Source organism: Bombus pascuorum, chromosome 1 (genome assembly GCF_905332965.1).
Source record: "Bombus pascuorum chromosome 1, iyBomPasc1.1, whole genome shotgun sequence".
Taxonomy (NCBI): domain Eukaryota; kingdom Metazoa; phylum Arthropoda; class Insecta; order Hymenoptera; family Apidae; genus Bombus; species Bombus pascuorum.
In genome coordinates this window covers 9,594,683-9,622,107 of record NC_083488.1, presented here as the reverse complement: position 1 = coordinate 9,622,107, position 27,425 = coordinate 9,594,683, and the positions used below count along the sequence as shown (strand labels likewise).

Here is a 27,425-nt window from a genome sequence, read left to right as displayed (position 1 = left end):
TTTTGCAATATTCATAATACTTACTGCGAATACTTAGGATATGAGTTTGAACAACGTCTTGATTTCTAACTGCGTGACAAGTGTAATTTCCAGCGTGTATCAGTTGCACTTTCGTTAGATAAAGACTGCCATCGTTGAACACTCGAATCTACCGAAGAAAAAAGTAACTGCAGATTTATTATCGTTGAAGTATGAAAATTCATTTGTCTATGACAATTATTAAATTATTATCGAACTATTTATTACAAAGATATGTAAAAGAAGAATGGTCGTCTTTTTAAAGAAATTGTTACTTGTTCATTGTACCTCAGGCTCGTTTAGCGTTTCTAAATCAGCCCCATTGCGTCGCCACACTAACGGGGGTGGCGGTGTTCCCGTGACATCACATTTGATTTCCACATTATCGCTTACCCTCGCGGATATGTGATTTATCTCGAGGGACTTGTCCAGAGATACCACCGAAACACCTATGAACGATTGCGCTAGTTTAAAAGATACTATACGTATGTAAAGATCTTAATTCTATAAAAATGCACGTATCTTGGCTTTCGTTATTAAACGAAAAATATCGCTGAACCTTCAAAAAGATGAAAACTTGTGGTTACAATCGTTAGGTTATCGAGTAGTTTGAAAGAATACTTACTGTAAAGTTTGCTGAACGCCATGTAAAATTCATTCACGTTCAGTTTTCCATCGCCATCCGTATCGTCATAGCTGATCATGTGACCGAGATTGCAGCCTCTGCATAATTCTTCCAAGTCTTCGTTCTCCGCGAACTACAAATTACCATTTGTCACATAAAATACATACGATCATCGATTAAATTGATTATCGTGGAGAAAGTAAAATAGAAGAAAGTTACCTGTTCTAATTCTTCGCGTTCCAAATTGCCATTATTATTCCGATCATAGTGAGAAAACATTATACTGACAAGGTATTCTTTGCTGTGGTTATCTTGGGACATTAATCTCGCGTGATTGTAGAGCAGCAAATTATCCTGGAATGGAAGTAATATAATCGCACAACGTTCAATGATCGAATACTATAAGCGACGTTTCACTATATATCTCCTCTTACCTTCATTATTTCGTATTCTTGATTCGAGCATTCCTTCGAGTCCGAGTCGTTCTTCTCTGGTATCAAGTTATCCTTCAAACCACCCTTCTTTCGGCTTCTGGATCTTGGATAAGAAACGATCCTGCCCGTTTTAGGGGATGTTCTATTCATGTGTAAGGTTCTTCGAATATGAGCGTTTTCGATGTCTGGATTCAGAAAGGCGAGATTTTGGATTAAAATGTGGCTCGAATTTAATCACATTAGCTCTGACATTTTACCTATTTTAAATGTGAGTGGAATATTTTCTTCTAAAATTTGATCGACGAATTTTACTGTAATTTGTTTTACTATTTGCAACATTACACAAACGATTCATGGGGTTTGAGATTTCGATAGTAACCAGACTGCAGACATTTATAAAGAAATTAAAAAGTGTAGAGATACTTACACGGAATGCACATGATACGCAAAGATATATAAAATATCCATAATATAGTATTTATTAAAATATTTAGTAGGTTAAATCGATTTTTGCGTAAGCTCCACTTCAATCAAAATTTCCACTAACATCCATAGTCTAATAATAACAATGTAGAAGAAACAATTGAAAGAATCTAAGCAGTCTGATAGATGTGTCAAAGTTAATTAGCACAAAGAGTTCGAGAATAGTTAAAGAACTTCGATAATAATTTGTAATGAAAAAAGGTAAGATTTTTACCATGGTGTAGACATCGCATCAGTCTGCTTCTGGTTAACGGCGATTCAGAGTGGCAGGCAGCTTTGTGTAGCTCGCAATGATTCGCGTAGATCTTTCCATTACTGGCGCAAACTGGTCGATGCCTTCGCGGGCATTTTCGTATGCAAACGCACACGGCGATGGTGTTGTTTTTTGGCGACAGTTCGCATTCTTTGCCGATTCCGCAATATTTTGCCACGCAAGGATCGATCGGATGTGGACCTGTGAGAAAAATAAAGGAGACATCACGATTTCGCCATGGGCTTCGAACAACATCGAAAACTATCCCCGAGCGATTGATTCCGCAAATACACGTGCGATTTGCTTTTTCCGATCGTTGCGCGCTGGTACACGATTTCAAGTTGTCCTGAATTGAATTCGAGGCTTTGAGATCCTCGAAAATCTTCTCGCGGTTAAAGTTATTTAAATCTTTTGGCTACGAGGTAGTTCGTCCCTTTTCCTCTTTCTTTTTAGTGGCTTCGCGTTATGGAATCTGCGATCTCCTTGTCTTTGGCCTGAGTTCGTTCATCAAAGAGACTCTCTCGAATATTTTATTACCGTGGTCTTGTCCAGATTTCGAGCCCTCTTGTTACGGCTTTGACAGAGAAGGGGACGCGTATTAAACAAAGAATCGCGGCTCGAAACTGGACGAGTATTTTTTCCCTGTTTCGGGTTATTTCGAGTTTTATATGTTACACTCGTTTGACAGAGACATAGCGTTGAATTATTGGTAAACGTCGACAGATAAATTCTGCCTGAAACTTGTTCTGGTCAACAATGCAGGACAAATATTTCATACGCGTGTTTGCCGTAATTAATACGTGTACCAGTCATGACTGACGCTAATTAGCACTCGAATTTGTAAAATTCACGGCAAAGCTTCGAGTTATTATATCAGCGATTATAATAACATATCGACTGTCTTTGTGTTTATACAAATTCAATCGTTTTCTGATATTTAATATCGTGATATCATCGATAATTGAACCGGTTGTCGCTGTTGTGTCGAGCTGCGTTTTGATTTCAATGGATATGTTCAAAGTAATCACAGGCAATATCGATATATGTACACGTATTTCAATATTATTTATTTATTTCTGCGATGCGAAGTTGAGTGAAAGTCGGTTCGTACAATTAAATTTATTTTTTAACCGGATAAAGTTGATATGCGATGTGCGCGTTATTTTACATTGTCGCGTTAATATTAATCCTTGGATTTGTTCTTTACGCGATTCTCGTGGCGTATCGTTTAGTTTGAAAGAACGAAAAATTAAAAGAGAGATCTCCCGAGGAAGAATCAAGATAACAGGAGTAACAGAAAAAGAAAATGACCACGAAGGTCCCGATAGGCGTTCAAATTTTCGGTGCGCTGACTATCACTGGCGTGGTGTTCTTTATGGTGTTCTTTATCCAGAAAATACAGTACTTATAAATCCCTTTTCTCGAATGATGGACGACGTTTGGTTAAAACAGCATAAACAAATGGGTCTCGTTTCCGTTGCCGACGACGCTTCTTCGTTTTCCATTTTAAACGGCTACCGTTCGAGGGCGAGAACGCGAAAATCTGGTCTTCGAATAGCGCCATTGTGTGCTGAAAATTATACATTCATCGGAATAATCACTTAATTAAGAAATGTTGAACGAGACTCGCGGGAAAAGCAGTTGCGCCGACGAAAGAATAACGCGAAAGTTTGCTTTAGAAATTTCGTAACCACGAATAAAGCGTTCACAGTACAGATGACGGGAATGACCAGCTTCTCTTTCGCTTTTTTTCTTTTTTTATTCTTGTCAGCTGTATCAAATGCACGCTGTGTGTAAACGCGTTCATTAATTTCTTCCGGCATGCCGGCCAGTTTGTTGGCTTTTCAATTTTCGTTTCTCTCGCGTGGAAGAAGAAACGACGGCTGTACGTTAATTTTGCAAAGGCTCGACTTTGTACACGTATCTTTGCTACCTTTCTACTGCATCCGTGATGCACAACATTTTTTAATAGATCTTCTTTTTTCCTCTTATAAGACACAGCGAACGAAACGGATATTAACGAACAAAAAGCGGAATAAAGTTTCACGTGGAAATTTCGAGCTATTAGATTAACCTTCGTTTCTTACTTTCAGGAAGGTATGATTCTTCAGGAAGCGAGGACCGATCGATCGATGGTGGTATCGTCATCGAAAGGCTGTCACTGTTGGAGGATGACGCATCGTAGCTCTCGGCCACAGTAAAGTCTCGGTGTCGCCTTGAGTGCTGAAAGGAATGAAAAATGCATACGTAAGAACCGCAGAGAAAACTGGGTTAAAGACGCGAGAGGGTCAAGAAACAGGCTCGTGTACGGTTGGCAGAGCGAGTCGATGGAAGGCACGATCGACAGTTCAGATTAGGCACGATCGAGTTTGGAAAAAGTGCATCGTTAATGAAAATTAGAGCAAAGCACTTTACCCATTGTCGATGATACAGCTGGCTAGTATATATACATGTGCATTGTGTCACGGTATCATGCTCTTTCTAAGAACACGGAATTTCGTTCGAGTTTGACCAGGCCGGACCGACTTGCCACGAGCCGCTATTACTTTCCATTTTTATTAAAAAGTCGAACTCGGCGAGAAGAGAAGGAACGAATCGTTATTAGTAAACTTTGTTACCAAGTAATTTCTTTTGTGCTCGAGTCGTTGTTGATACAATACATCATCCGCTACGAAAATTAATCTTGTTAAAAAAACCGCTGGGAAGATGTTTCGTAAAGGAGATTGCTTTGTTCTTTGCTACCAAAAGACTTTTATTTCTTATTCTTGTTAATTGTACCTTATTTAATTGATTGAAAATAAGAAGAAAAGAAAAAGAAATGAAAAGGAAACAAATAAATTGTTTCGAGACACGATGAAATCCTTTTGTTTCTGATCTGTATTACTTCCATCCATGATTATTTCGACGAAAAATAAAGAGATCCTCGGTCTTTGACGTTCATCCGACGTTAAATTCTTGCCTGGAATGAAAGATGATAAAGTATCAATATCGAGAGACAAACACGTTGGAAAGAGGGATCGAGCATCCAGGTTTCTATCTGTTCGATTTTTCATACAGCGGAACGCCATAGGATATAGTTTGGTTGGTTGTCGCATCGTTCAGAGAAAGACAAAAAAGAAAACAGAAATTGGTTGGCGGAGATCTCAAAGCGATCGGTCAAGCTCGCCGGATACTCGGAAGTTCAGCAAGGGGTTAATATACGAAGCTGAAATATCAGAACGACGTCGAAAAATATGAGTAGTTTTAGGATTCATTCATTCTCGCGACCGCGTTATTTCACGAGGAAATTTACGAGGACACCGCGGCATTCCGTATCTCCATTAGCGTCGCCTAAAATTGTTCATTCACGGAACGGGTGTTTTCAATTACTCCCTGAAATTACCGGTCTCTAGGGAGAATAACTTTTTGGGAGGGAACTTTAAGAATTAATTTAGATAGTCTGAGAACTCGTCCTTAAGAATCATTAAACTTCAAGCACCTCCTCTCATTCTTGTGGTTGACGTTGGATCCGTTGCTTTTTTCATTAAACATATTTTCTAAACATACTCGTCTCTTCTCATGCCACCGCAGATTTCGTATTTTCAATTTTAATATTTTATCTTCGTCATGAGAAAAATACAGATAATGTAACTCGTGCGATATTGTGACCATTTCTGGTTGGCGATATCGATCATAATATAAAAAGATCGTGTCCATTAACGACAACGTAAAAATCGATTAAATGGCTAGATTTTATTCAAGTATACGTTCTATTTTACCTATTAAGAATTAATATTTGATTTATAGCATTTTTTACACGACGTCTGATCGATTGCATGCTAGATAATATTAAGCGCGTCTAACCGCAGAAAGTTAGACTTTCACAATGTAATTATCTAAAAACAAATCACCGAAGAAAGATCCTGGTTGTAACGACATCTAATAAATCCTGTACCACTACTCGAATTCATCGAGTGATGTGCTTCTTAGTACATTTTATTTATCACACAAATTAGAGATCTGACTAGCGATTTCCGTTTCTCGTACCATTCAGCTTTCGAGCCGTATTTCATACACTCTCCTACGAAGTTTTATCAAATTGATCACCTGAACGCAAACAGCCAATTCGTTTTGGAAAAATTACGATTTCGCTCGAGGCAAAGATACATTCACACGTTCGGTAGATACGTCCGACACCGTGTCCGATCCAATTACGACCAGCTATTTCGTTGGTTCCACGACTTGCCGTATTAACGCGTGTTATTTTGGATTATCGATTAACGCTGTCAGCGTGGCCGATGCCATTGATTACAGTGCAGCCGACGGCGTATCGGGATTTTAACAATACGTTCCACGTTCGTGAAAATCGGTGCAATTTTATCGCGCGAAAGTGGAGGACCCTTCCATTTCGTTCGAACGTTCGTTGGAGGAAATTTTCAGCTCTTTGTCAAAGAAGTAATCGGTATAAGAGGTGAACTTGAAGCGAATGTAACGAAAAGGTGTTACAGGTTTACGTTTGGACGTTCATTAAGAGGTAAGTTGGAGGCAACTAGTTCGGGTATTAGAAGTAATAGCAGAATGTTCCTTGCCACGAAAAACGCCCGTAAGTACGCCCCTTATACGAAATTACCGTGCCATTATTTTCGCCCGAGATAATGAAATGTCGCGTACGAACGTTTCGTGTTTACTGTGAGCTTGAAACTTCTTGAACGATAATTAATTGATAATACTATATTACTCGGACGAACTACGAGTAATAGCAATGGGAGAAGATTATTTGCGGATGGAACGCAGTCGAGCGAAAGTTGTCTGAGAAGATCGTTAGGATCGAAATCAGAAGAACAACCAGCTATGGAAATTAGCCAGTTTGCAGCGCTCGAATTCAGTTGTCAGACGTTGTTTGCATTTACATTTATCATGGGTGTCGTGCAATCAAATCCGCTTCAGGCCGTGAAGCGAATTATCCTCGCATGTTGGAGGACGTACACGGGACAAATGCCGGCACCGATCCAACCACCTATGCGTTGGGTAAATTCTGGCACGCCAACAATTATGTTGGACTACAACGCTACACGATCCATGAGACAAGTGGTGTCCAGCATACTAGTGCACATGCATCAGAACAAACACTTCCGGTCAACATTAGCGGAATGGTCAGCACAGTCGCTCGTGCAGCAATGACGGCAAGTCAGATGTCCATGCTGTGATTCCAGAGGTTCCGATAGAAGGAGAGAACTTGAGAAACGGACTTTGTGGTATAACTTGGACTAGATTCTCCAGGGAATTAAAAGTAGCGAAGAAATTCTATTCTGTTATACCGCTGTTCTATTCTGACGATAAAGGAAGAAGGACAACGTATGTAATTCTAATGCATGGATTTGATAATATAACGCGACATGAATTGATAACACCGAGGTTGTCTCAGAGTCAAAGGATTCAAATTGGATCAATTTAGAGTTGAGAGACCTACCACAGATCGCTTTAAGATCGAGGGCTTCGTGGCGAATCCAGAGTCGAGGGATTTGCCAGAAAGTATCTCAGGCTTGAGGGGGCTGCCAAGGACAATCTCGGTGTTGAAAGAACCTTTCTTGGACTGCCTCAGGGTTAAGAACTTGTCATGGACTACCTAGTGGTCGAGACTCATCTTAATCTACCCCCAGGGTTGTGTTTCGGACATTCTGAATTCAACGTTCCTAAACCCAAACAATGCGTTGCCTTCAACCATGAGATGGTTTAGAGGGTAAACCATCTCAGGATACTGTAAGATGAACCGATATACTTTGATCTCATGACAGACCTTTGGACTTTAAGATAGTCTGTAATCATCTTCTTAACTTCGAGATTCTCTGGGAATTCTTCGGTCCCAAGGTCAATTTGCGGTTTTACGATTTTAGAGGGATTTAAGATATTGTGAAAACGATATAGCATGGTTGCAAAATTTATGAGGGATTAGAGTTTAGAGTGACGAAGCGTGTAATTGGACATATTTTTGGAGAGATCTTGAGTTTCGTTCAGGATTGTGCAATGTCAACTTGGAATTGTTTCTTTCTATCTTCTGCAAAAGCTTTTTTTTAACAAATACAAATTAATTTTTACTAATACCACAATTACAGTATAGGTTTAAACCGAGAATATGAGCAGAGTAGAATATTAATTTGCAAATAACTTTCGCAGACGAAGAATTAAATTCCATCTACAAAACGCGTACCATCCTGTGATTACATCAATAGGCGTTTTAATCCTCCCTAATTTAACCCCAGCTTTAATTTACGACCGCGCTATATCGTTTCTACATAGTATACGTATCTCGTTCCGAGATAATTCATGATGAATTCTTCAATTTCGAAATTGCTCGATTCACGGTCTTATTTTAAGGTAATCTGTCTTGATATAGTTTATGAAGGATTTTGATATTACATATTAAGCAGCCCAGGATTGGAATTGAATGATATCCCATTTGGATTACACCATTTTAGTGGGATTTGAATTGAGCTCAGTAATTTGGCAATCCTAAATTCTACATAATTGAATATCTTTAACATTCAATTTTGTGTTGTATCATCTATGTACGAGCGTATTTTATTAACTTTAGGAAAAAGTGGAAATTAAGTGGAAGTAAAATGTTTAAAAAATTGTCTAAAAGTATCTTATTAATTCTGTACGTCTCTGAGAAGTAAATTTACTCCTTCTAAATTTATCTAAACGACAACGATAAGACCGTATATTTTCGAAAATTATTATGATCTAGTATATATATTACATAAATGTAACCACATTTTCCATTGATATATATATATATATATATATATATATATATATATATATATATATATATATATATATATATAAGCATAAATAATTTCAAATTAGTGACGATTGATATCAACACGCGTTTCATATGTCGAGTTTATTTCGACTTTCGGGTCATTATTCCAAATAACTTGCTGCCATAGAGAATGCATGCTATTTTAGTGAATCATATTTGAGTTTGATCGATTATTACCGTTACTGTAAATAGGTCACTGTGCGCTAGAATCTATTGGAAGGAACCGGTTATGCTATTTCTTGCTCGAAGAGTGGGTTGTCAGGTGAATAATGTTGAAATACGCTGGTGCATTGGGTCGCGGAATACCTTTGACAATGTCCTGACGATTCTTTGCCTACCCTTTGTGGAAATTCTGCAGTAGAACTCCCATTGTAATTGACCACATTCGGTACAGTCGGAACAGTCGGAAGGACACGTGTAAAAGGTATAGGCTAAATACACTTTATATCAACATTTTCCTTTACAACAATCGAGGAGATTCATGGAAAAAGGCTGCATAAGATAAGAAATTTTAGTTTTAGTTTGCAAACTTTGTTCTTTTTATACTTACAAAATAAATAAGAATTTAACAAGAATCTAAGTATTTGATGATCTTATACTATACTTAAAATTCTATAACGTGTTACCTATGTTAATATACGATTTTAAACGAGATAATAATTCCTAGATGTTTTAATAATTTTCTAATAATATTTGAGACTTACGTCTCGTTTTAGTAGATGTTTTAACGAACGAAATGTATCTATATGTGTGTATATTTACCATAAACTTATGGGCACATTTTCCAGCGATCTCCTCGATTTATTTTTTTCCTTTGCGAGGGGCCAACTAAACGTAGGATTAAACGGAGGAAACGATGAATCACCGTTATTCCGTTGTTGGTCGAATTTCACGAAACAGACCCACTCGCTTTTTATTCCTTCGAGTATTCGAGCTGTTGGTAATTTCTTGCTTCTTCGTCCTGTCTACCTGCGTTCAGCTCTCGCCTTCAACGTCGATAACTTCGTGCACCGCGAAGAGCAAAAAGGCGACGATGCGGGAAAAAGAATTTCGAAGGGTGCACGAGGTTGAACCATAAATCTGCTCGGTAGAATATTGTGCGTTTTCGTGGCAGACGAATGGCTAGGCTATCCTGGCTGACGGCTTAGCGTGAAACGGAACGATTTTACGTGATTCCGTCGTTTCCATGCTATTCTTTCCCCGGGTAAGCGATTTCGTGCCGAACGTCGAGGTCACGATAATTATGTTAAACGATGTACACGTAACATACAGAGGCTTCGATACTCACCTTGTAACCGGCAACAGAGACGACGTAAGTGGAGGTGATCGACAGCAAGAGGAAGTAAAGGGCTGCGATTTCAAATTTCCGTCTCATCTGGAACAAACGCGCGTTTGCGTTAATAGAAATGTCGCTTTTTTCGCGATTCTCGTTGCAACGATGAAGTCGATCAATCTGAATTATAGTTCCAACGTTTATCGAGCGAAACTAGTTTAAACGATTCTCTATAGGTATGGAGGTGTAGATATAGTGATATAAGAATCGCAACATTTACATATGTGGAGACATATTGCAATGATCAACAAACGCGGGCGTTTCGTTCGTTGGCAAGTTTGTATTACACGATTTAATAGCTGCAGCCAGGAAGTGAAAGGTTTATTATTTATTGACCGTGGGAAGGGGAGATTCGCGTCTACGTTTATTAATTTAATCCACTTTATCCCCGCGATAAATCATCGGTCAACTCCGCGTGTCAGTCTGTTTGTAAAACGCAGTAACGATCGAGGATTCGTTGAATTTATTCGGCGGTCAGAGGTTTGCGTAATAAATGTTTATCTAGTCTGCGGTGGCTGATTTTCAATTAGCTGGCGAACAAGATCCTCTTTGATTAGAATCCCTTACGATTCTCGGGGCGAAGCGTGTCCTAGAATTTAAACGCTTCCTTGCCAACCAACAATCTACCACCGAGATCTTTTCCGCCCTTTCATTTCCTTTGCTGAAACTTAATTGTTCGTGCGATATTTAATCGTTCGCTTCGTCCTCTTTCGCCCGATCTTTTTTTCCAGTTGAACGTCGTTTTCATAAATTGCGGGAACGAGCGTCGAGACTATTGCAACCCTGGGAACGTTTTAGAGTGTCCTTTACACGAGGGACGTTGAAATATTGGCTGAAACTGAAACGAGTCGTTCGCGGATGAATTGCCACCGCGGCATATATTCGATAAACTGGTGACACGGTTATGGTAAAGGAGAACATACATACCCGTACACGTTTCTAATCGACTTAACGCAAAGGCGATTCGCGAACTGTTCGCATTCGTGTGACCTGCTTACCGTGTGCCAGGCAAATATCATGCACGGAAAATGAAGACGTCAGCCGAGTATCGGGTGTATTAATTAAAAGTGCAGCTACCTGTTTTTACTTTGAACTAGTCGGCTTCATTCGAAGCAAAAGGCTGCTTCGGGGCGAGTATGCGATTTTTGTCGGAAACTCTTTTCTCCGCCGATCGCTTGATCCGTCGTCGAAACGTCAAGAACATTTTCAGCGGAATATGTTGCGCTGGATTATTATTATCGTACGGTGTAATCATTGAGGAAACATTGAATACATATATAAAATTATAGAAGACACGTATAAAGGTACATATAAGGATACGTTCACTTTGAATGGAACGTCTTAAGCGTTCGAAGAAATCGTTTACACGAGTAGTATTTCAATTCGCAAATGAGAGTAAAACGAGTTGGTATTAAATGAACAATTCTTTTCGCTAACTTATTTTTCAGATTTAATATTTAGCAGCCTTTAATAGAAAATAGGCAAATGATTTTAACATTTCCACCTACCTTCTTCGACCCTTCACCTCGATAATTTAACTCAATTATCTTTGCGAACTCCTCGAATCGTTCCATCGTTCGATTATCTTTTATCTTTTTTCCTATAGTCTACCACTCGAAACGTATCACGTTTATCGATTAAAACGAATTAAAACTGCTTCGAGCCCGATGATTAAAATGAAATTTCATTCTAACGGAATCGATCAGAAACTATTATTTCGGATGTATCACGGGCTAATGTGTCCCCAAGACGAATTGCGATCCTCGGTGGTTGGAGGATGTGAAGATTGAGCCTTTCGCGGTTAGATATCAAATTTTTCTCACGTACGCGCCATATAACGTTTCAGGTGAAAAATGAATTTTCCTTAACCGTATTCTCTGGTATACGGGATGCTTTATTTAGCCTGTTTAATCCGCGCGCGTGAAGCGGAAGATAAATCCGACGACGTCTCACAGCCAGAAGTCGTAAATCGAGCGTCTCGACGCTGGCCAGAAAAGAGAGATCGTTCCGTTGTCGTTCGAGATCGCTCCCGGCATAGGTTCTCCGCCCTTTCTGAATTCATTCCCGGCTTTTCAATTCGAAGACAAATAGCTTTGATAAAGGCGGAAGTATATATTGTTATTGGCCAAGAGGAGGCCCAGCACGTTCCCCGCTCGGCAGTATATTTGAAAAACGTTTATACGGGCAAACGATTGGCTCGCTGTAAATCCTCGCGTCGATCCTCCTCGGCGGAGATTCTTATTACTTTCTCTAGACGGGTAAGAGCAGAAGCCATTCTAACGAATAAGAACGGGCTCGATCGATTCCGGCGGGCTTCGAGAGTTGCACGCGCGTTGCTTTCGCGTTTCCCACTCCGTGTCGCGGTTCTTTCACGTCGGGACGATTTTCAAAGTTACGCGCCGGAACGACGAGGGTCGGATCGTTTCGATGTTCCGGGGTCTTATCTTTAAAGCCACGGCGAATCCTCGCTTTCGGATCGCTTAAGTAAGTCCTTTTCGGTCCGTTTAGCATTCTGATTTCCGACGAGTTTTATAAACCCCCTCCATCCTTAAACTCCGTTTTACCGCGGGGAAATTGAAACGCGATTGAAAAAGTTCCAGGCTTGCTTACGCTACCGATTTTTACCTTTCCCCCTCCTCCTCCCACCTCCCCACCGTATTTTTATTTCCTAATTGAATGCTTGATGGGGAATGATTTTGGTGAGAGAATTAGTAGGATGAATCGATGTACCAACATTAGCTTTTATGATATGGCCAAGTTCGAATTAAAGTAGCAAGTAGCGATACCGATTGAGGCACGGTTCCCCAGGGTCGTATATAGCATCCTACTTTTCTCGATAAGCAGCGAACCACAACTAAAGTGTGCTTTATGTAGTAGTCTTAAATAAGGTCTTGAAGCATTATCTAAGGAACTTTGTCTTTTTATCGATTCAACGTGACATAAATTTTGATTTGTGACTTTATCGGTCATTGTAACGTTTGTACAGTATTTATTAATTTATTGTTTCCTTAGTATCGAGAGTAATAGCTTTAACCGCTTCACTTGATATTGGCTATTGGCAAATGAACTTCTCCTTTATAATTTTACAACTTTACGTCAAACACCGTACTCAAATGATTTATATAGCTTGAAAAATTTGCTTGTAAAGTTCCATTTCCTTTATCAACATATTTGCTATTATCATGCAAACGAATTTATTACAATTGTAGTAACTTGTGTCTGGCGACTGAAGAATTTCATTAATAATATTATTATATATAATAATACAATTATGTAAGAGTACTCAAACGAATTGATAACATTAATTTAACGTAAGAGAGAAAGTAATGCAGCATTTGCAACCATCATTGCATGTGTGAGAATCAAGATTTGAAATCGATAATTCTACAGCTGTACATGTCCTCGTGTACCTCATTAAAGAATAGTCGACTCAAATCCGAAGATACAGTGAAACATTAGACGATGGCAGGGTGGTGGTGCATTCCAGGTTAAGCGTCACTCGTCGGAAGTTCACGGAAGAATGGATGAGTAAAAGCACATTTTTCACACGGGCTTCTAAATAATTCCTGTGCCTTCAATTTCTATGAGTGCCTGGAGCTTCCTCCTCTACTACTAGTACTATTCGCTACTACTCCTTCATCGCAACTACCGGCCATGGATAACATCCATTCTGTGGTCAATCAGTGGTCACTACTGGTCAGTAGGTAGTCACTTTCTCCAAAATCGATTCCAACATTCACCATATATAGTTGGCTATTGTGTCCACATTTCTAAGGATTCTCTCCTGATTGCAACTAGTTCCATGGACCGTATCCGTCTGCGATCGATGATGGAAAATAATCTATCATCTCCTACAGTTCCCCAACCAGTAAATATTTTCATTGAAGTTCACTTCATCGCGATGGAATTGTAATTTAAAGGAATCTTCTACATTTACAAAAGCAAGGGTTTGAAATTCTAAAGGAAATCGTAACAACAGGAGAACCATAGAAAAGTGTAAAAGTAAGAAATGGAATTCTTGCAATAAAAAGAAGGACATTATAAAAGATACTGTAATAACAAGTTGGATTAACGAAGAAGTAGCAACGCAAGGCCACGAAGAACGGTTAAAACGTTAAAAAAGTAACGCAATGACGGCAGAAGCGATAGTAACTGCAGAAGCAACTAGCAATTCTTTAAAAAGGAAAAGAAATAACATCAGACCATAGGGAAAAGTGAAGTTTTCGCGAATAAAAACACATCAGGCAGATACCAAGAAGTTTGAAATTCCAACGCGAGAACACGGCACGATAAACCAGGAATGAATTCCGAAACCTGTATAATTGATTTTTCGTCCTTACTAAATTAGAGAACGAAGAAACTAGGTTAGATTCGTTCGCCAAGATGAACCATGAATTGAATACGAATAATCATTTGTAGAATTCTTTTCGATGAAGCATATCTCGTCGTCAATGAGAAACGGATTCAAATGCGTCACCAATACGTACTCGAACGAAGTTCTCACGTTCTTCTTCGTTTTCACAGAGTTGCTTCGCCTTCGTAGATCGAAGTATCCTTTTCCATCCTTGCGCGGCGCGGCGGCTTAATCACAAAAGCTCACGGTGTCTCTAATTTACATCCCGTATCTTTGTCCCGTTTAAAAAAGCTCGGCCACCGGAAGACGAATTGCATGGCTCTGTAATTATTCGAAGAAAGAGAAACTGTGGACGGTAGAAGCCAGAGTGTAGCGAGAGAACGGCTGATATTTTTTCAAGAGACGAATGTAGAAGAGGAAATGCTAAGGGGTGGAGAAGCCCGACGACCGGAGACGGAGGAGCTGGCTGGAATGGTTTATTGCGTGTGGAGATAATGGGACGATGCGGGGTTTTGCCTCAGTTTCTGTCTTCAATATCGTCCTAAGAATCCAGCTATATTGTTCTACGATACGTTGTCTGGTAGCTTATTAATACAATCGTTTTAATATCGTCGTGATAAGTGTTAAAAAGAAAAGATAGATTCCTTGGAGGTCGTGAAGTGTTTTTTGGATGTTCGTCGTAGTTTAACATTTTTAATTGAGGATTTTCAGCGCACTAATAGAGAAATATCTCAAGTGAATTTTGTCAAATTTATTGGAACGTTAAGGGGCGAAAGATGTTTCTTCTATGGCTGGGAAAGCGGACTCTGAAAAAGGTTGCGAAACATTACAATAGGTTCAATTTGATTCAGTGCATGTCTATCTTCGATAACGAGTACGAACAAACACAGTTCTCTTCCATTGAAGTTCCACTTGGCAGAACAATTTAACGTTTTACTAGGGACCCAAACATAAAAAGCAGTTATGTGTTATTTGAATACACAAGGCAGGCTGCACTGTTTATTTCTGCTTAGACTGTACCTACGAGCAGCGAGGCCAACTGAGCTTTATTCTTGTGGTTTTAAATTGCTGCTCGGCCAACGGGTCCTTCTATTAATCGCGTCCGAAAAAATATTCCATGAACTGTGGACGTTGGTCCGTTGTTGCTCGATCTCTCGTACACCTGCGACTCCCTCGATCGATGTTCTACGGGATTAACTTGGCCAGCGTTTTTAACCGATTTACTCGATATTTGCTTATCAATTATTTACGACAGCGCGTTTCACTCTTCTTTTTTTATTTATTACATCGATGCTGTGAATAAACATGGTTCGATTTTTGTTCTAACTGAAAATTCAGAAACACTAGGTTTTGGTTGGAAGTAAAATAATGTAAATTTTTGATTATACTAAAAAAACCATTTTCAAATGGTTTATACGTGACACTTTACGGTAAAATCATTTTATAAGAAGGATGTTCCATATCTAAAAAACTCTCGATCCTTTTCTGAGTTTAAAAATCCCTTATTCTCCAAATATGGCATTTTCTTTAAATAGAAGAATTCTTTAAATAGAAGAAATATAAAGAGAAATGTTAGTAAGTTAAGTAATTTCTATATTCACATTACTTTCTCATTAACCTACTATTTTAGAAAGGGCTACGATTGAAAGTAGAGTCAAACGAGTATCGCTATATACATATAAACTATTATCATCCTTCTAAGCCTCCGTGTTAGCACATTACGATATATTTCTCGTAATTATCGTGCACGAGAGTTGTACTACGTACCATGTATGCTAGCTATTTGGATGCACTTTTAAATTGTATTAATTTTGAACGAAACATCGAATGTCTGAACGTGCAAAACTCGTAGTTACCATAATTGAAGTGCGTCGTCGGACTATGTGAATATATCGATACAGTCTGCAACGGTGAAACTCGTGAGCGCAAATATTTTGAAGCAGCAGCAGCTGTTGCTCGAGTGCCGCTCATTAAGCCGGAAGCAGCTTGGAATTTGGCGTCGTTTAAGAAACATCGGCGGAATTTCTCTGTTATCGCATTACGCGACCGCGATTACCATTATTCACGAGTCCATAAGCCTACGAAAGCACCGACTGTCGAATATTTGGACTGCATTAATTGCCGAAGTTAGGTCAAGCACCAGTCGAATTTGCAATCGCTCTAGTTGCACCGGTCGATCGGAAATGACGGCCGGGATGACGAGTGTTCTGACATTTCATTCTTTCACTAGAAAATGCTTCGGCATACGCATAGAATCGAGAGCAATAAAGGTATTCGAACTTCGAACAATCAATGGCACGTTTGATTCGATTGGGAAATTATTTAGAACTGGGTTTTGATGGATTTCGTGGAGATATATCAAGAGAAAGTTTTATTATATATTATAGATACTATTTTGGCTGTTAATATTAGAACTACTAAATTTGTTAGACAGGTAGTTTGCCACGCTTTTTCATATATTAATAACATATACGATTTAAAGAAAAAATTAATACCTATAGAATTTTGAGATCAGAACTTGGTTATATATAGTCAATGTACTATTTCAATTATAATTACCTGTAATATATTTATCTAAATTATATCTGTGATATATTTCAGTATACGATAGGAACTGGTTATTCTAGTATTAAATTGAACTGGTGTAATAAAAATAGTCCTTGTGCCTCTTCTCAAAGTACTCTCCGTCCCTATATCTTCACGTTGTATATGCGTTTCCCATTTTTCAAAACAGTGAGACAATTGATCTTTTGTCAAAATGCTCAGCAGGTCCACAGTTTTCTTTCACTGCGTAGAATTAAAGTCGATATCCATTGAAACGTTTTTTTTTTTATTTGCGAGAAGAAAAAGAGGCGCAGAGTGCCAATATTGGAGCACTTGAAATGCATTTATGAATCAAAACTGAAATGGAACTATGCATCAATGGAGCCTCTGCATGAGGCATTCTCACTGCATGATTCCAGCAAGTCAATTAGTAGTATTCAATCGAAACAAAGTTCGCTTGTGAATTGAATAGTGAATCAAGTTGAAATCTTTATTTAATGCTTTATTTCTACTCTTATTAAAATTATAGTATTCTTACGATATGCAGTTTTATTATTTAATAACCAGAATATTGTTAACGTTAATATAAACGTTAATATAAAACACATTATAATATTTTGATCAATGCCCAGCTCAAACCGTTGTATCTAGAAACGTAAAATTTGGACAGCATACTGCTTATACGACGTAGGCATGTGATAAGAATTTTGGAAATACTAATCCCAACGGAGTAGAAATGCGGTAAAATTTTTTTAAAAGAATGCCATATTCCACGAGTTGCTAAAATTGATGACGTAAAGTTCAGCATGTGAACTTCTCATTAAAAATGGGCAAATACGCGTGTGAGCAATTTTCGAAATTCAACCTATATAGAGATACATGTATGATTGTATATATTGTTCATATATGATGTATATATACGATAAAAGGGGTACATATATGTTCTTTTCTCGGATGATAACTGTAACTACTTCTATGTTCACTGAAGCTGGAGATTTGGGATTCGGTAAACAAATCCTTATTGAAAATAAACAAGCACGTATGTGAGCGGTTTTCGAAGTTAAACCCTTATAGGAATGAAAACGGGGTAAGTTGTTCTCTGAAAAAATAACCGTATATCTAACAACTGCGGATTTGGGATTATATATTATACAGGAAATAAACTTGTCATTAAAAATAAACAAACCGGAGTTTAAGCATTTTTCGATATTCAAATCCTAAATGATGTTCAAACGTAATAAGCATAAATTGCTATAAAAACAAATACCGTGCAGGCAAAGCTGCGTGCGAGCAGCTGTGTTATAAACACAATACATGTATGTGTACCAAAAACTAGATGTACTCAATGATTTCCAGCATCGATTTATTCAGGAATAACTTTTATTTATTGCTTCACGTATCAGCTTCGTAAAATATCAATTCGAAAGCACCTTGTGCATATATGATGCGCCGAAAAAATATCAGAAATATAAATTTCCACATATTAATATTTCTATATATTAATCGCATGATCCTGTCCATTGCTTCTCGAAAGCTTCTTGCCGTGCCACTGAAATTTGAGCAATTTGTCAGTTTCAATAGTGCCCGTTCGTTCCAAATGCCCACTGACGTAGCTAGTTCGACCGAATGATCAGCAACAGCCGCCTCATACTTGCATCGCGATGCTGCACGGTATGATTTGCGGGTGCAATCTGCCGAAATGTCGACATGCGACGATTAGCACGCGAATACTACGGTATAATCGTTAAGCTTGACTGTCGCGCGGAAGGTTTGCAACGGGCTGGTTGATCCTTTCATCGCCGGTGCTATCGAAACTAAGGTAAAGTTCGACGATTCGACGATCCGTGTTCTGTAATTAATTCAATTCGTCGTTTAATCGCGTTCTTTCACATACTTTGGGTGTTCGAGTTCTCAAAGAATCAACGTTAAATAGGTCTTATCTCCGAGTACCGAGCACCTCGAATTTACGTAATCAGGACGCTCCTATTCAATTCAAATTCAATCAGACCGAGGGAACGCGTTTTATTTCGCAATCGCCGCGTCAAGGCTGAATTAACCGTGTCAGCAATTTATATTTCGCTCCTCGACCTATCGTCGGCCACCATTAGCGATCGCGAAAACGGCGGCCGGCTGAAAGAGCGATTTATGGTAGCTCGATTAAAAGCGTCAGATAGCGTCACTCACAAGTCGAACTTCTCGCTTTTTTCCGGGTATTAGCGGATCTATTTAATCGATCAGATGAAGGGTGCCGGTTGAATTCCTTATCGACGTGCATCATTTTTATCAGAAAAGGGCGAGTGGATAGTTTGAATGAAACATAAAAACGTAACTACGATATGATAAAGTCAGGCAAAAGAGGGAATGTTTTTTTAAAAGAGGGAATGTTTTTTTAAAAGAAAAAGGAGATACACGCGGCACGCCATTCTTATTTTTGCGTAAGAATAGCGTTAATATTCTAACAATTGTTAATTTTTCTTCTTTTGTGCCATAGCGATAAACAGTTCTTTGAAAAGCCGATGCGAAAATGTTACGAAACGCTGTGAAATTTTTCTCTGCGATGCGCCTCGTTGCATCGCGGACGGATTAACGGTAAAAAGGACGCGCTAAACGACATTTAGCTTTTTCTTTTCACGCGTGTTACGTCATATTCATCCGCGTCGTGCCGCTACGCTTATTGCGTTTCGGCTTACTAGACTTTCTTCGTTAGAAGGGCGCGATTACGACATTTTTTTCCACGCGTCGAATGTAGTCCGAACGACTGAACTGATGCGCGATTTACGATATTACTCTTAGGGTAAGATCGTTCCCAGTATGGCCAATAAATTGCGTCCGTGTTTTCGCGCATTCGCTGTATCTATAAATTGCTCGTGTTTCGCCGATTTTTACCTCGGCTGTTCGCTATCTATTTCCGTCGTTAATACGATTTCTCCGCCCTCGAGCGGTGCCCCTTCCTTCTACCTCGTGCTCTTTTTTCCTCCCGTTGTTGTTCCCGTTGTTTTATTTTCTACCACGCCACGCCCTGATGTTCCGTACCCTTCGACCAAATATTTTTAATGGCGTTCCCACCTACCGAACCAGAGACCGGGATTTGTTTCTCGAGTACTTTCAGTGTGCTGCAAACAACTCACGGATGCAACGGGCGCAAAAAACGGTACGGTCGACGAGAGATTGACATAGAGCCGTTGTTTCCATCCAGACATTATCGATAATACCATAAATTTACGTTCGTTTAATCTAACGCGAGCAGGGGAAACGAATGGAACGAAGGATAAAGACGAAAAAGCAGATAGCAGAGATTGAAAGATCGATGAAGTGAATTTCAAAGTCTCCCGATCGGATCCTTTGGCAAAATCCATTTATCCTTCGGTCGATATCTCGTCGGATCCCATGTCCGATAAAAGTTCCTTGAAGCTGTCTGTTAACCATTTATGTGTATCCGAACGCGATTAGACTAGGTTGCAGCGAAACTTTGTTCGGTATATTGTTCTGGGAGAACAGGGAAATGAAGTTAGCGGACAGTCGCTACTGGATAGAATTTATTTCTCGAAAGAAGCACCAATATCTCGGTGGAAACGGCGAAGGAGGAGGAGGGTAGCGATGTCGCAGAATTGGAAAGCGCGACACGCTCCAACCTCAAACTCCGCGAAGCACATAAAGAAATAGTTTGTAACAAGCAAAAATTTCAGAATCTTACCTACGCTCTTGACGCTTTATCGACGATAAATCAAACTCTCCGAGAGAAGTTCACGCGAACTCGTTGAAGGAAGCGTAAAACGGGCAACACGTATAATACATTATACCATGTCGTCCCTGATCGTAATGCACGACTCGCGAATTATGCTGTTGGAGGTAGCTGTGAAAAATGTGAGTAATTATAGATAAGTTGTATATCATCGCGACGTTTATGTAGCTACGTAGTCAATCGGTAAGTTACTCCATCCCTTTAAGAAAGATACGAACGAATAGAAAAAATATTTCTCATTGTTAACGTACATTTACGTTCAGTTACTACTTCTGGCCATAGTTGAGCCGAGAAAACCGAAGTGTTTTTATCTTTGTATGTTTTTTATCTTTAGTCATTATTTCGTAATTGTAAAGTGAAAAAATACCAGATAGAACATTTTAACTAAAGAAAATAGCGGTTTTATGCATTCAGAAACGTCTTTCGTAACGGGAAATTAACTCATAAATTACGTTTTCAAAGAATTTGTGTCTCATATTTCGAGAAGATTGTGATGTTGCATCCTCTACTTCGTCATCCTTGTTGAAACGATTGCCATCTATATGTTTTTTCACTCGAACATAAAAGTCATAGCGATAGGCGTGGATTGTAAAGGAAATATTCCTATTGTCCCCATTTTTACGTAACGGAATTTTTTCCGAGGATGGTATAATGGCAGATATCTCGAACTTGGACGAGTTTGTTAGATGACATTCTATGTTTAACACAGGGTAATATTAGATTGATTGATACAATCGAGTTGGCGCTTACTATACATCGGCAACGATGTTGATCTACCACTTAGTGGCAATTATATGTCTCTTTTAGAACATGAGTTAGAGAGCAGGGAAGTAACTTATTGATTGATACGTATTACTATATCTTCTTTTTTCATATCCTTTTTTTTTGCAAAATTGCAAGCTTTTACATAATAATAACTAAAAATACGATTTTAACGCTTTGGATGATCGAACATGTAAGAGCTTTTATAGTAAAATTCTATAACCGCATATAAATGTGGTTGCTTAGCTTCTTCTACATAAGGTTAGCCGACATCGCAATCTTCTTGAAATTTTTAAATCTAACACGTTCTGTGCCGGTCACGTAATGGCGAGTATATGGGCTAGCAGTCACGTAAGAGCGTAAGGATACGTCATATAGTATTAAAAAGTATCATACCACCGTTTCCTCTTCCTCTTTTAAAATCTGTATTTTTAGAGCATGGAATGACCAAGATGTGTGCTTCACTGCGCGAAGTCACTCGTAAAAAAAGCTGCAAAAACCTTTTCACAAATAAATATTTCACCAACATGACATATTTACAATAAAACAACGTATCTCCACCGATGTAAAAATTACTCGACGAAACCAATCCACGTAACCTATATTTTTGGCACGGCGTCCACTAAATTCCGTTATATTGACACGATTGAACAGCTGTACATGCCATGGTCCGACGTGTTCGACTCTGCGCTTATGAAGAGGACCGTCATAATGTTTCGAATGCTGGATGACGAATGGACAACGTTGTCGCCGAATCGACGAGACTATCGTTCGTATCGTGGCTCTAATTACGAGAACGAACAATTTTACGGCGGCAGATCCGTGCTGTTCTCCGTGCCGGAAACTATGTTCGAGGAGAAAATGTCCGGAGTAGATCTGCAGCTGTATGTGTACAAAGGAGTGTCCAAGTATTTCGAGCTGGAGCCACGACGGAATTTCGGATTCGCCCTCGTCAGGATGGACGATCTATTTAACGGTATTATTAAGGACCTCTGCGAACGGAAGGAGCTGGAGGGTTATTTTTCTGCCGCACTGGAGCGGGAACCTATATCAAGGTAAATGCATTTAAATACGCGAACCTGGCGTTTATGCAAATTTGCCGGCAAAACGGATTACCGGACGGCAAATGTTACGTCAGTCGGGCTAATGTAATTTAAAAAACTGCTACACCAAGTAGTACTGAATTGGTTTGAACAGCAGCCGGTTTGTTTGTATCGAAAACCGTTTGAATCGTATCGGGCAAAATCTTTCTTGCCCTCCTGAAAAAAGAAGATAGTAATCTCGCGTGTCTGTTTGGTCTTTGTTAATCTTGTTATCTCGTTTGGATTAGTTCGAAACGTTTTACTCGCTAAGATAAACGTAGAGGTGGTGTAAACGTTAAACTGGTTTTAGTGAAATTTCCTGCGCTACAATTTCTTCTCGAGTATAATACACGAATTAACGAGACACGAATTAAGAGATACCTAATGTTTCGTCGTTCTCTAAGTATGCAGAAATGCTTGTTGATACGGCTCAGACGCCTGACAGGTGCTTGTGAATCCGCTTTTCTGCGCGGTTGAATTAAGAAAAAAGTAAAGACAGAACAAAATTATGTTAATCGTCCAGGTCGACACGCGGCACGTTCGTTCTGCTGGATGAGGATTTACAAGCAACCGACGCCACCATCGAGCTCTACATACGCATCAGTTACTTGGGCAAATGCATCATAACCGAAGTGCACTCCCCTACGAGCATACAAACAGCATTCTACGCACGCGAGGAAACCGACGACCATTACCGATATCAATTCCGGGAATTAAATACCATGGATCTGGAATCCTTTTGCTGGGGCAGCTTGACGATTATCCCGCCCCTTCATCCTGACAATTTGATCTGTCAATGCAAAGATCTAATAGACAAATTAGTGGGAGTGGCGACGCAGACGAAAAAGGCGAGAAAACGCAAACGCGACGAATTCAATTTAATGCTCAGAATAGCTAATGTACAGAAACTATTGGCCTTGATGAAAGAGATGAGAAAAAATCGTCCAGACATAATGCCGCCCGCGGAAACGAAGAGGGTTTGCCCACCGTCACCGTCACCGTGTATCTGTCCCACGGTGTGTCCACCTGTCTGCGTTTACACTATGCCCTCCGTTTGTCCCAATCCCTGTCAGCAGACGACCGTTTACTGTCTACCATGAACGAACGCCGTCCACGAGTCACAGAGAATTTGCATAGGAAGCCGGAATCGTGAAGTCATCCTGAAAGATCCAGAGGCGTTACGTCCGCGAGACGAGCTTCAAGTTTTACCATTGTTCCAGCCAAATCTTTCCCGAGGTAATCACAGGGACCGTGTCCTATCGTGTTTTATGATTCATTCATCCCTCGCGATTGGACAATTTCCCAAATTGCCGGGTGAAATTTTATGGGCCAGACGAGGTTTGGGGGAGCGGTTTGTACTAGTGCAGCCGAATCGTCGGTGACTTGGTCGAGGGTCGAGGGTCGAGGGTGTGTTTTCCTCGACTTTCTCGAATTACTTATTCCGTTCACAGGAATAGAAGCAAGGATGGGAAGCAAGAAAGAATTCTCTTCATCCGCGTACGTTTCTCCCTTTGTGTATCATCGATGTGCATGGAACGTAGGATAATCTGGTCCCGAGACTGGGCGATTGTAAATTGCAAAGCGAACCGAGCCGTCTTCGGAGGAATTTCATGCACCAGGACGTGCAGTTTTTCACCGTGTCCGGAGTAACTCGATATCCACTTCGCGCCCCGGATATTCCGATATTCCATGCAATTGAAAGCCGAAGAGTTTTGCATTTTGATTACAGACACCCTCTCTCCTATACTAGCGAAGAAGATCGCCGCGTACACATACGTGTATATATACCTACGTACGTATACAGCCACGCCGGGATTTCGATTTGCAGGCAGGGGAGTATTTTATCATCGGTGGCATTATGCGAAGATTCGAATCTGGAGAGGGCGAAAAATCTTCGATCGTGAGGCACGCGGAATCCAGGAACGGGTTTGTGAAAATAGAGCGAACGCTTCTTGTCATCGGTTCGTAAATTTTTGTTGGAAAACCACTGCTCTATTTGGACAATTTCTAAGAGGACTCAATACGTAGGAAGCACTTTTTCAACATTTTCGCATCTTTTGATATATACGTTTACATATTATCAATCCGTTGAAATTGCACGGTGATGTTTGTCAAACGTTAAATCGAAATACGTGATTGCCGTCTAAGAAATAAACGAGTGGGCGTACAATTTTATTTTACGAGTAGTAATCATTAGCTGCCATATGACGAAGAAGCGGTTTAGTTGCGGTGAAAGTTTACGAGGCTAATGACAACGCACTTTTTTTTATGTAAAAGGGAGCCTGGAAACCTTAATGACTGTACGAAAAGCAAAAACCGAACAATTTTAGTTGCCACATTCAAAATTAATTGTACGATATGATTGTGTTTCGTAACCTCGCTTTCTTTCCTACGTGCCGCAATTGTGTGCAGCGATGCGCGTGATTGTATCTAAAAAATTCCTTAGAATATCCCACGTTTCTCGATAAGGAGTCCGCCACGTTTTACACAAGTCTTAGCTCACTGGGTGCACTATTTGTTGTCACGCTTAATTTAAACGTACGTACGGAGCATTTTACAATTCCACGCAAATACGAGCTCCTGTAACTTGGTTGAAGTGGACAAGATCCTCCAACATACGTTACCACCTTAATCGACTTTCAGATACCGACGATCTATGCAATTTTGAAATATTTTTTAACGCTATATCCTAGATATGGAGTTTGTGATATTGTAAAATTAAAAATCCTTCATCACTCATCTGGAGTCGGAAGAACGATGATCTTTTACTGAAAGAGCATGCGTTCATGGCACAGTAATATAAGATCAAAATGATCTCGGAATATGCTCGAACGTGATAAAAAACAGCCGGCGAGTGAAAGTGTGCATTTTTACGTTCACGGGTCCCTCAAAATGCGATCGTAATAAATCATTGGCATAAGAGTGACTGGCACCTTGTATGCACGCCACTGAATGGCTATTACACGGCACTAACGAATTTCTATGTGTAGCGCAACATTCCTTGACTATGCTAGATTTCAATTCGAAAGCATAATTCCACGATCTCTAATGCAAGGTTAAGTGTATTGGAGAATCTTCCTAGGATGGAAGCTCGGAATATTGGAGAGATTGTGTAATCCTTAAACAAATACCCAGAATTATCAAACATCGAAGTCTAAGACAACTACTATATTTGCCGTAACAATCTCGAGTATTGCATTTCATTCAACAAGAAATGATGAATTATTCAACGATGAATCGACATTTTCCTGATTGGTCGATTTAGAATTTTGTAAGAAACGCGAATTTAGAAAGTAAAATATTGATTCATAGTTGAAAGTTAAATAAAGTACGAGGTTCGAAATGTATAAGACTAGGTATATTTCGTGAAAGTTTCGATAATGTATGAATATAGCGGAATACAAATATTTATTTCTTTATACGTTATCCTTATAGCGGTATTGATACCCGTGAAACAAATGCTGAGGAAAAAAAGAAACACGTTTCAGCAAAAGCTCTGTACATTCGGTGTTCACCACGCTCGACGTGATACGTTACTCTTGAATTCCCTCCAAGAGTGGATTTTACCCGGATTTTCGAATTTGCCCGATTTTCTCGTACATTCACCTTCAATTTATCGCGAAGTAAAAGCAGATGCAAGATGGATCGATCTGGAAAACTCCAAAGTCCAATAGAACCCAGTTCTGGGGAGAATTCAACGGTAACATATTAGGTCGATTACCGTGAAACGCTCCTAGACACCAAAACACGATTTCGCAAATATATCCCTTTAAAAAGAAAGAAAACGAGCATGCTCTATCCATACTTGTGTTCTTCTATAAAATTAGATTTCACCTCTGTATATTAAAAGAATTCTTCAGACGAATTTCCAAAATCAAACTTCCACCAGCTTTTGAATGAAAGATGTTAGCTTGTCAAATTTGAAGATGATAGACACTGAGAACTTGCGAGGGATAAATCTCCGGAGGCAACAAAATGCAACTGCAAGATTAATACACTTCCTGCGGCGCGTGTCTCTTGAATTTGACTCCGACAATCTCGACAAAATCTCGTTCGATCATAGTCGGAAATGCAGACAGCTTCTTCCACCCGCGACCACGCCGACGTTTAGATAAATAGCGGGGAATCCAAAAAGAGGGGCGCGTATACGAGGGCAATAGTTCGGCGAAGATAAGCGAGATGCGAAATGGCTTCGCCATAACAGGAAAAATACGAAACGTCGGTACGTGTGTTTCGTGTAGACGCTCGTCTAGACGCGAGCCAGTATACGTATATATACCGTGTATACGACGATACATAACCCTCTGTGCACAGCAGGATGTGGAAGACTCGGGGGAACGAGATTACAGGAGATCGAGGAGGAAGAAGGAGTAGGAGTTGAAACGGCCGGAGTGACTCGTTTTCCTCCCTGTTTTCCAGACGGGGCCTACCACCACGCGTCTCAGAAACTATGGATTATCGGGTATAGTTGGCACTCTCCCCTCCAAGCAGTTCGAGAGGCATTGATAGTTGGACAGGCATCTAACAATGGACGAACACGTCAGGAGATTAGGGGGCACTTTATAAACGGCTGGCCACCAAGGGAATCGCTGTGAAACGTTATCGACAAGTTCGATGACACGCGTCGCACCGGTAGTGCTAGTGTTGTGGTGTTTAACTGGCTTTCTAAGTGGCTGGTAGTCGGCCGACACGGCGGGTGAGTAGAGAGAACCCGAGGTACACCGAGTAGCTTGACGGTCCTCGATGTTACTCCGGTCTCCGGTGTTCGCGGTGACATCGGCGCAGACAAGATGTATCGATTACTGATACTTAAGCACACCGGTGTGTACGATGAGTTGGACGGCTACTGTCGTTTAGCCAGCAGACGAGACTGTCGAGACTTGGTCGTTCCACGAAAATGTTCCTCTCTGATTACGAGCCAGAATAACGTCAGTTACCCGGTTTTCCAGCGCTAGCAATTAGCCGCTACGATTGACACGCAATTAGACTA

General features: G+C 39.9%; 2 protein-coding genes across 3 annotated transcripts in view; one reads left to right on the top strand and one right to left on the bottom strand.

The window, feature by feature from the left end:
• Positions 1 to 27,425, bottom strand: part of LOC132904499 (follistatin-related protein 5-like) — a 47,095-nt gene that overhangs the window by 3,890 nt on the left and 15,780 nt on the right. For both annotated transcript variants that reach the window (XM_060955058.1, XM_060955068.1), the window contains exons 2-9: positions 9,907 to 9,993; positions 3,901 to 4,036; positions 1,775 to 2,014; positions 1,078 to 1,262; positions 863 to 997; positions 644 to 776; positions 307 to 467; positions 25 to 148 (exon numbers count right to left, since the gene is read on the bottom strand). In XM_060955058.1, coding sequence (XP_060811041.1) covers positions 25 to 148; positions 307 to 467; positions 644 to 776; positions 863 to 997; positions 1,078 to 1,262; positions 1,775 to 2,014; positions 3,901 to 4,036; positions 9,907 to 9,993 — 1,201 coding nt within the window. The remainder of the gene's footprint in view (positions 1 to 24; positions 149 to 306; positions 468 to 643; positions 777 to 862; positions 998 to 1,077; positions 1,263 to 1,774; positions 2,015 to 3,900; positions 4,037 to 9,906; positions 9,994 to 27,425) is intronic.
• LOC132904610 (uncharacterized) lies at positions 19,720 to 26,349 on the top strand. The gene is made up of 3 exons (XM_060955272.1): positions 19,720 to 20,713; positions 22,008 to 22,408; positions 22,959 to 26,349. Exons 1-3 carry the CDS (start codon positions 20,651 to 20,653, stop codon positions 23,533 to 23,535), a joined length of 1,041 nt encoding a protein of 346 aa, XP_060811255.1. The 5' UTR covers positions 19,720 to 20,650; the 3' UTR covers positions 23,536 to 26,349.